Source organism: Nanorana parkeri, unplaced genomic scaffold, assembly GCF_000935625.1.
Source record: "Nanorana parkeri isolate BGI_ZX_2015 unplaced genomic scaffold, ASM93562v1 scaffold492, whole genome shotgun sequence".
Taxonomy (NCBI): Eukaryota; Metazoa; Chordata; class Amphibia; order Anura; family Dicroglossidae; genus Nanorana; species Nanorana parkeri.
The window spans coordinates 293174-303195 of NW_017306760.1; the positions used below are offsets into that span (position 1 = coordinate 293174).

The 10022-nt window shown below is 45.8% G+C and overlaps 1 protein-coding gene across 2 annotated transcripts in view; it reads right to left on the reverse strand.

Annotated features, from left to right (window-relative positions):
- Positions 1–383, reverse strand: part of LOC108790707 (tetraspanin-3-like) — a 31854-nt gene extending 31471 nt beyond the window's left edge. For both annotated transcript variants that reach the window (XM_018561020.1, XM_018561019.1), the window contains exon 1: positions 245–383. In XM_018561020.1, coding sequence (XP_018416522.1) covers positions 245–304 — 60 coding nt within the window. In that variant the 5' untranslated portion in view covers positions 305–383. The remainder of the gene's footprint in view (positions 1–244) is intronic.
- Between the last annotated feature and the right edge of the window lie 9639 nt (positions 384–10022).

Here is a 10022-nt window from a genome sequence, read left to right on the forward strand (position 1 = left end):
AAAAAAAAAATAAAAAAAATAACACTCCCCCCCCCCCCCCAAAAAAAATATATTTTTAACCCTCAATGCGACATTTAAAAACACAATTCAACAGTAAATCCCAACACATTAAAAATGCATATGAAATGCACATTGAGATATGAACGCGCCCCTGCAAATCACAGACGAATGACACTAAAGACCCGCTGACTTTGTATTAAAGCTTTGTGAATTGAGCGTCATACGTGGAATAAAGACGACTTACCAGGAAGATGAGGCTGATGAGGATGAGAAAGGTTTTGGAAGTACATGATCCGACCCCCATTGTGCGTCTGTTGTCAGAGAAGTGCTGTGATTGTACGGAGAGCTCGCAGGGACTGCTTCTACCTCCCTACGATGCCTGGAAATAAGAAGCCGAACATCACATGCTATGAGCTATCCCAGCAGTCACATGACTCCCTCCCCCACAGGTGAACGCCTGATACATCATTTCCTTCCTCTGGGTACAATGTAGACAGCGCTCAGCACTGATCAATCCCATATCACAAGGTAGAGATTTAACCCTTTCGCTGCCAAGCCCTCCGGAACATTTTTCAAATCAGCTGGCAGAGCCATTTTTTAATTTTCTGCAATTTTTTCCTATTGATTTGATTTTCAACTGCTGCGTTGCTAGCGTTTGTAAAAGACCCCCCAAACCATATATTTTCTGAAAGCGAAACTCCGGGCAGATATAAAAGACACATCAATGCAGCTCTGTATTCATTAATACATCATTAACCTCTTCCTGTTCAGAGCAATCTTTTACATTTTTGGCACACATGTTAAAATCTGAACTTTTGGCTAGAAAATAACTTAAAGGAGATCTATGAGACGAGTGCTTTTCACTCACCTCATAGTTCTAGCCGACCTGTACCCCAAACAATTATATATTTTCTGAAAGCTGAATTTAAAAACGGTAGCTGCGATTTCTTTTGTTGCGAGATATTTGCACAAATGTTTATCAAATTGATATTTTTTGGAACAAATACACAAAATTTAGTTGTGCTCACAGACACAATGTAATACCTATTTTTTGGGGTAAAGTTGCAAAGATGAGGCTGGTTCGATTAGATACTAAACATGTCAAGTCTTAAAATTGCGAGCACCCGTGAAAATGACGAAATACTACGGTACCCAAAATTGTACATAGGTGTTGTTTAAAAAGACTTTACCGCTCATCAGTTTAGAGTTGACAGTGAATGATGGTCCTAGAATTATTACTCTCACTCCGATGTTTACGGCGATACCTAACTTGTGTGGCGCAATTTCATACTCATGCGCCCTACATGCCCGTTTGCAAGGGGAGTGGGGTGGTAGGGTTTTGGGGGTGCAAGAGGGGTGGGGTGGCAAGGTTGCTTTTAAATGTATTTTTCTATATTTTTATTTATTTTATTATTGAACTGTGGGCAGGAGGTGTGTTTGGGGTGCCATTCAAATGAATGGCAACGCACCTCCCACACCAGAACACGTAGTAGGTGCGATTGCATGGCACAGTGCGTTATTCGCACAGGGCTGTTCGATAAACACACTGTATTAGTGTGAACGGGCTTTCAAAAACACTGACACACACCCAGTCTACCGACATTACGAGAACTGGAGTGGATCCTCAGCCTGGGGTCCAGTGTGGGCTGCTGTGCTATGTAGAGGTGCCGGGAGCTAGAACGTGATGTCACTCCGGTCTAGGTACTGCTACAGGACATGCTGTAAGCAATCCATGTATGGATGGAGCTCCCTCGCAGCCATGGCTCCAGCCCACCACCTCATGATGACACTCGGCACCGAGCAGCATATGAATAGCTGCTTGGAGTGGGAACTGACAGTGCTGCGCTAGGGGGAGGCTGAGGAGCCCCTCACCTAGAAAAGTGGATGGAACGTGGCGACCTACTGAACATGGGGTCGCGACACACTTTTGGGTCACGACCCACCAGTTGAGAAGCAAGGCTTTAGGGAGACATCAGGGGTCTATTAAATCTCTAATGTCTCTCCTGTCCTCTGCTGCTTTATCCAGCATGTGCCAGCTGTGAACACGGAAATGCTTATACCGTGTTTCCCCGAAAATAAGACAGTGTCTTATTTTATTTTTTTCACGAAAAAAGACACTAGGTCTTATTTTCGGGGGATGTCTTACCTGGCTGCAGCTGTCCGCTCTGCCGTCCAGGGAGCCACGAACAGGAACAGGTGGGTGGGCGTGCGGGTGTGTCTGGCAGTGGGGCGGGAGGGAGCTGCCTCTCCGCTCTGATGCAATACATGGAGAAACAGACAGGTGGGCGGGCGAGGGGGCGGGCATGTGTGCGGGGGGGCGTGTTTGGCAGGGGGACGGGATAGAGCTGCCTCTCCGCTCTGATGCCATCCAGAGAGCAACAGACAGGTGGGCGGACGAGGGAGGTGGCCGGACGAGGGGGCGGGAGGGAGCTGCAGCCGGTCTTTACATGTAAAATTGATTTACATGTGCAGCTATCCCGAAGGTAAGACCTAGCGCTATCTTCAGGGATGTCTGTAATATAAGACCTACCACCGAACTAGGTCTTATTTTCGGGGTAGGTCTTATATTACAGAAATCCCCGAAGATAGTGCTAGGTCTTATTTTTGGGGTAGGTCTTATTTTCGGGGAAACACGGTAGCACAGCTGACTCGACCGGCTCCCGCTCGCCATCCTGCAGTCGTCTATTGGGGCCCCATGCCCCCCGGAGGACAAGAAGAGCCTGGAAATCACAGCATGCAGTTCTGCTTGACAAACATGCCCATTGAAGTCAATGGGACTGTGCCAAGCTAAGTGGTTGCGGCGCAATATTCAATATAAAATCCTCCTTGGGATAGAAAAAAAAACAGGCATTCATTAGGCGGCAGTGTCAAATAACAAACGTCGGCAAACCACCGCTCAACCACCTTGGAAAAGGTGATCCAGGGGAGAATGCTTTTCAGAGGGATGTTAAAGAAAGCCATCCATGTGTTTTATAATACAAGCAGTGTAAGTACCTGAATTTTGTACCAGTACCAGTGCCAGGAAAAGGTCATTCAGTGCCCACATGAATGCCCAGAAAAATGGCTGTGGTGTCACTGGAAGAAACAAAGCCGCTGGGATTCGAACCAGGGACCCCCAGGTACAGAGACTCCAACCTTTCCAAGGGCTCCAACCCTTCTGCACCATACCTTATCCAAAACAAAATAAAAAGTTTTGGCTGTGGCTGGGCTTTATGTACCTAAAGGGTTACAATATGTCACATTTTTTTACCCAAACTCTACTGCATTTGTTATTTTGCCAAAAGCTATGAGTGGTGCAAAAAAATCACAGGTTTAATGTGTATCTAAAGCCAAAATGTTTATTTTTAGTCCTAGGTAGAGTAAAGCTGAGTTAGACCCGCTGTCAGGTCTTTATTGCTTCTATATATAGAGGGGAGGTAAGAATTTTACCGTATAAATATCCAATGCTTTATCATAAAATATACAAATAAATACATATTCCCCAACATCATAGTCCTGGATCCTCAGACACTGTTAGCCATGCCCAAGGGGTGCATTTCATCCACCCACCTTCTGAGTGGGCGCATCCAAGTTATGGGTTAGTCCAGACCCCACCTCAATATATGCAGGGAATGCCCATGGGGTCACGTCCAGACCGCACACTGGCAATCCTGATCCACACAATTATTGCCTTTCTGAGTTTCTGATTTGCTGTGCATGTTCAATAACCCAACTAATGTTGATGTTTGATCCCAGGACATGGACACGGTGAATATAATTAGTTGTGGGGTACCGGGTCTTCAAAAATAATATTAATGTTGTATTTGGTCACAAAAACCCTTAAGGCTGGGTTCACACCTAGGCGTATCGAATATGCGCGTTTGTCCTTTTTTTTTTGTTTCCGAGGGCCACCTGGCTGTATCCCAATGGATACGCACTGCAAATACGCCCCAAAGAAGCTCCTGTACTCCTTTGGGCGTAGGGCGTTTTGTAGCGCGTTCATGCGGCCTGTAATTCGCCCAGGTGTGAGCCATACCCATAGGAAATAATGGGATTTCGGTGTTTGAGCGTTTTGCAGAGCGTAGGAACGCGCTACAAAACGCCCAGGTGTGAACCGGGCCTAAAGTGATATTAAAGTCAAAAGGTTTTTATGCCATTTTAAATGCTGAAATCACTTACAATGGATGTTGCTCCTTGATGTTTAAAAGTTGTAGCTTCCTGCAGAATCAGCCGGTCCCCCGAGCACTGGTCCTGATATCCTGTTTTAGGGCCGGTTCACAACTAATCCAGTGCATTCCAGCATTGTTAGTTGCTGGAACGCACTGGATTGCATAATAAAATCCTCCCTGCGTTCTGGTGCAGGAGGGGGCGTGGTGGTGCATTCAAGTCAACAGCACCTCAACCACACCTCCCAGCCTGCACTATTTTTTGTGATCGCACCGCGGGCATTATTGTGCCACGTGTTCAGGTGCAGCTGATCGCACTGTGAGCCAGGAGGCGTAGCTGCGGTGCCATTGACTTCAATGCCCCTCCCATCTCGGAACGCAGAGAGGCTGCAATTATGCAGTGGATTAGGTGTGAATAAGCCCTTAGGATGGCTCCTTTCCCTTGCATGGGTCCTATGGAGCCACCCTTGTGTGTGCTAGTACATTGTGTGTGTCTCCACAGGCACAGCAAGGCAAGACATTCCCCTGATCCCCACTCCTTCTTCTTCCTTTCTCCAAGCTAGTAGATGGACGGCTGCTGAAGACTGCTCTGACCCTTATGATCTTATACTGGACAGGAAGTTCAAGGAAGCCGAGCTAAAAGAGTGTGAGCTCTTTGGAAACATGATGACTGTGAGTGCCCGCAGAAAAACATAAAGAAACAATTTGCTGGGCAATGTACATTTGTTTGATCCGGATTCACTATTGAAAAAAGTCTGAGAGTTTAATACTACTTTAAGGGATCATATTATTATTTACAGAAAAAAAAAAGTACAAAAATCATTGGGGGGAATTGATCAAAACTGGAGCAGACAAAATCTGGAGCAGCTCTGCATGGCAACCAATCAGGTTCTCTCTTTCATTTTCAACTCTTAACTGAAAAAACTACAGAGAGAAGCTGATTGGTTGCCATACACAGCTGCTGCAGTTTTGATACATTCCCCCCATTATGTCTGGTGCATTCTTTTCCCGATAGCCAAAACTGGCCACTTTGAATTAAAAACAATAAAAAAAAAAGGAAAAGACGAATGCCACAAGACAGAACCTTTTAAATGTCTCAGAGTAACCCATGTAGACTTGTATATGGTGAGTATGGTATATGTCTGGAATCTTTGTCATATGGTGATCCCCAAACCCTCAAAATCAAATCAGAATGCTGTGAGCTTCACCTGCAATCACCTGAGTGATTGCCAATTGTGCCATCAGAGTAAATATGTAACATATGGCGGCACACAATGGAAGATTTCCACTAATTAGCATTTCCGATAAATAGCAGGACGACAATTTATACCCATGGTATGCAATCTATGTATAGCGCTCTATAATCTATAATTGGTCATTAATAAAACTGGGAATGTTGTATAAATGAATCCTCAGTGCTATAGATCTGATAAAAGGTGACCTCAATAGGTGAGGTGTGTCTACTACTCCTAAATATAGCAGTCATAACATGATAGCACAAATATCTGGCAGAGAATCCTCTCCAAGTGTAACAATGTGCTTGAGCTGGTTCTTACAAGCTGTGGTTGGTAAATGGAGACACATAAAAGTCCCATATTAATAAAGTTAGTAGGGTTGGCAGATCCGGGGGGTGGTATTGCCCCCCCCAAGAAAATTGCTACTCCCTCCACAGCCTCTTTGACGGGCTGCGTCAAACAATCAGGGCAGAAAGCAGAGGCTTCACCCTAGTCAGGCAAATTAGGCGGCCTCCTCAGCTCAGCCCACGCTGGGGTCTCGTGGCTGTCTAATTTGTCTAAGTAGAGGGCCCGAAGGCCAGCAGCGGCAGCACCAAGGGAGGATCGCAGAGGGAGACGGGGACCTGTTAATGCAAGCCTACGAGCAGCCCCTCAATAAGGATGTGGGCCGTGTGCTAACAGTGTGCACAAGGACTGGGCCAGAGTTCCCTGACACCAGGAAAAGGGACCCAACGTTAGTCCCCTTTAGATGGTGGTATTCTGCATTGCTCTATAATGTATTGCTGGGATATGTAGTCCTCTATAGCCAGTAGTATTCTGCATTGCTGTATAATGTATTGATGGGATATGTAGTCCTCTATAGCCAGTGGTATTCTGCATTGCTGTATAATGTATTGATGGGATATGTAGTCCTCTATAGCCAGTGGTATTCTGCATTGCTGTATAATGTATTGCTGGGATATGTAGTCCTCTATAGCCAGTGGTATTCTGCATTGCTGTATAATGTATTGATGGATATGTAGTCCTCTATAGCCAGTGGTATTCTGCATTGCTGTATAATGTATTGCTGGGATATGTAGTCCTCTATAGCCAGTGGTATTCTGCATTGCTGTATAATGTATTGCTGGGATATGTAGTCCTCTATAGCCAGTGGTATTCGGCATTGCTCTATAATGCATTGCTGGGATATGTAGTCCTCTAAAGCCAGTAGTATTCTACATTGCTGTATAATGTTTTGCTGGGATATGTAGTCCTATATAGCCAGTTGTATTCTGCATTGCTCTATAATGCATTGCTGGGATATGTAGTCCTCTTATGATATTTAGTCGACTAAAGCTAAAACAATTCAGATGACTGAAATATTACTAAAACTAAATCGAGATTTGCTGTCAAAATGAACACTGCCTTTACGTAATGACATCGATGCCAACTTTCCAGATTAGCCAGGACAGTCCAGCATCTTGGCCCTCTGTCCTACCAATAATTTGTCCTGAGCGATATCCCAGGATCACAGCATCAACCTTATTTGAGTTACTGCACAAGCTTTAATTATAGGGTTTGGGGCTGAAAATGGGCAGTCCCTGCATATTTAGAGGCAGTTCCTGGGCAGGAACAACCAGTAAAGCTGGCTTGATGGGGGGTCCCCACATATGTAGATGCAGGACCAACCAGTAAAGTTGGCGTGATTGGTGGTCCCTGCATATTTAGATGCAGGGTCTGGGTGAGACCAACCTGTAAAGTGGATATGATTTGGGCACGCCTATCCCAACACTGGGCTAACAGTGTTCCTGGTTCCAGGACCATAATACTTGGTGAGACGGCTGCCCTGGTCCCCTGACTAGATAAAAGCCATTGCTGAAGTCCCCTTCACTGGAACACCCACAAAGAGTAGTGTATTATAGCATGTCTACCCCAAACACTAGATGAGGCAAGGTGTGGAGTAAAGGAGAGAGAGAGAGAGCTTTATTGAACCAACACAATGTTTTTTATACTGTACAAAATCTAATACCAGTAAGAGCAAAATGACTTTATGACCTCCAGACAGTCTGGTGCCATAGTTCACTCCCACGTCCCACCATGTCCCTAGCCCTAGAACAAATACAATTCTGGGGTACTTTCCAGAGAAATGGTGGAGATCCAGTGGTACCGTTCCATAGCTCTGGATGTTAGTGTCCAGAACTCCTGTTCTGGAGGCAGTGTTGGGACACGATTCATCCCTCACATGCCCCCACCTAGGGTACAGGGTTACGGAAGCGACACGGGTCTAAGTTCAGCAGCAGCCATCTCGGTTGATCCTGTCCAAGTCATCTCCCGCCGTGATACAGTTTCATGTGGTCTTGTCTGAGACCCGGCTAGCGGCAGCAGGTTCTTCTTCTCCCTGAACTATGGAAAAAGTTCATGGCCCGTTAGTACTCAGCTTTTATCAGATATTATAGCAGTAATCCATAACAGAGTAAAAACACCAGCTCCGGTATTTCATGGAGAAACTGATCTTTCAGGGAATTGGAGTTAATTTAGAAGTCTAGACAACACCATTCCGGCTGTGACAGTTGGATGACATGGCTTTGCTTGCATCACATATCATTGCACAGTGTAGGGTATTCCCAATGTATAGTGTAAAGTGGACCTAGCATCAGATATCTTTTTTTCATATCAGGTGAATACATACATTTTATTACCTCTCAGAAATTACAGTACTCCCCAGCGGAGGTGTATCCACCGCAAGGTAAACGAGACATTTGCCTTGGGTGGCACTTGTCAGGCGGATACTCAGTGACGATACCGGTAATGGCAGATAAGGCTACACCTCACTGGTTGGGGGCGGTACTGGGCATTTTCATGAGTACCCGCTTTTAAACACAAGCGGCTTCTGTAAGGCCCCGCGCTTGATGGGGACCTCACGGCAGCCTTTTGAGGACCTCGCAGCACTGCTTACAGCGCCGGCCGCACATGCCCTCCTTCCTGTGGAACCATGCTGCCTGCACCTGCCCACAAGACCATCTGGACCCCTGGTGAGACCCTGCACAGCCTACTTAAGACCCCGCACGGCCACCTGAAACCCTGCATAGCCTCCTGAGAGCCCACACAGCCCTCCTGAGACCCCGCAAAGCCCTCCTGAGACCCTGCACAGCCCACCAAAGACCCTGGAGACATCAAGCTGCCACCTCGGAGCAACACAGAGTATGTGGCTTGATATTAATCTGCATTGCTGTATACTGTATTGCTAGGATTTATAGGCCTCTATAACTAGTGGTATTCTGCATTGCTAATAGTGAAACTTGTCAGAACCTGGATACAGCGCGACTGACAGGTTATACAAAATGTCTTAAACAGGAAGGGTAGGGGCAGATTTAGATTAGGGGTAATATTGCCTTCACTTTTATTTCTAGAAGGGCGACACCATCTTTGCCTATTCATTATCAAGGGTCACCATCTACATAATGGAGCTGGCCTGGGGATCATAGGAAATGAGTGCATGTTAGTAAGGAGATACATAGTTACTAGATTCTAGAGAACGCTGCAGGGAATGAGCATATGAATGTGACTATTGATACTACAGGCATAGCAATGGTTACATTTCAATGTTCTTCAATAGGTATATTCATATAGAACACAGCGAATTGGGAAAATTCCACATTTTGGCCACTAAATGGAGAGGAGGATCTTAGGAAATAATTACATGGTAGTATTGAGACACAATGTTACAATTTATGAGAATGCTGGAGGGAATGAGTATATAAATGTAACCATTGCTAGAGCCCTGTAGTATCACTGGTTACATTTATATTCTCATTCCCTCCAGCAGTCCAGCTAGAACTGTAACATTGAATCCTGTTACTAACATGCATTTATTTCCTATGATCCTCAGTTGCTTCTGGTGGCCATAGCCTATTTTCCTGATTCACTCTGTTCTTTATGAATTAAAGTGACATTAAATATTTTTTTTCCCTCCCCCCAACGTTAAACGACTTACCTTAAATTATGTTTCTTAATCCGATCTTCCTCTTCTTTCCTGTCGTTTTCATCTGTCCCTCCAGCGCTGCTGCGGGTCTCCGATCCAGCGCTGACTCCTCTGTCCTTGCTGGCACTTCCTGTGCCACGGTGTCTGCATGCGGGTGCACGCGTCCATATACTTACCTTGTGGCTCTCCTCGTCTCCCGACTGAAAGTCCGAACTGCGCATGCACCGGCCCCAAGATGCTTTGCGGCCGCCCAAGAATTTTAAGATTTTCGGACGGGAGCGCGCGGAGTACACAGGTAAGTTTAAACCGCTGTTAAAACGTTTTTTGTTTTAAAAAAACAAAACTGTTTGCATATATCTACTGCTTGCTAGCGGTAGATATATGCAAAAAAACGTGAGGGTTTAATAACCCTTTAGGGCTTGTTCACACCGAAAAGCGTGTGCGTTCCAGAGCGGTAGCTGCTGGAACGCATCTGGAACGCACCCCGATCGCTGTGAAACCTCTCCCCGCGTTTTGGGGTGAAAGGGGGCCCCCCCCCCCCCCCCGCCCGTAGTGGGATCGAACGCCTGCCCAGCGCTCCGTTTAACTGCAAACATAAAAAATAGGGCAATACCTATTTTTTTGCGTTTGCAGTGGAATGCAACACTGGCAACGTTTTTCCATGCGTCCGATCGCACTACA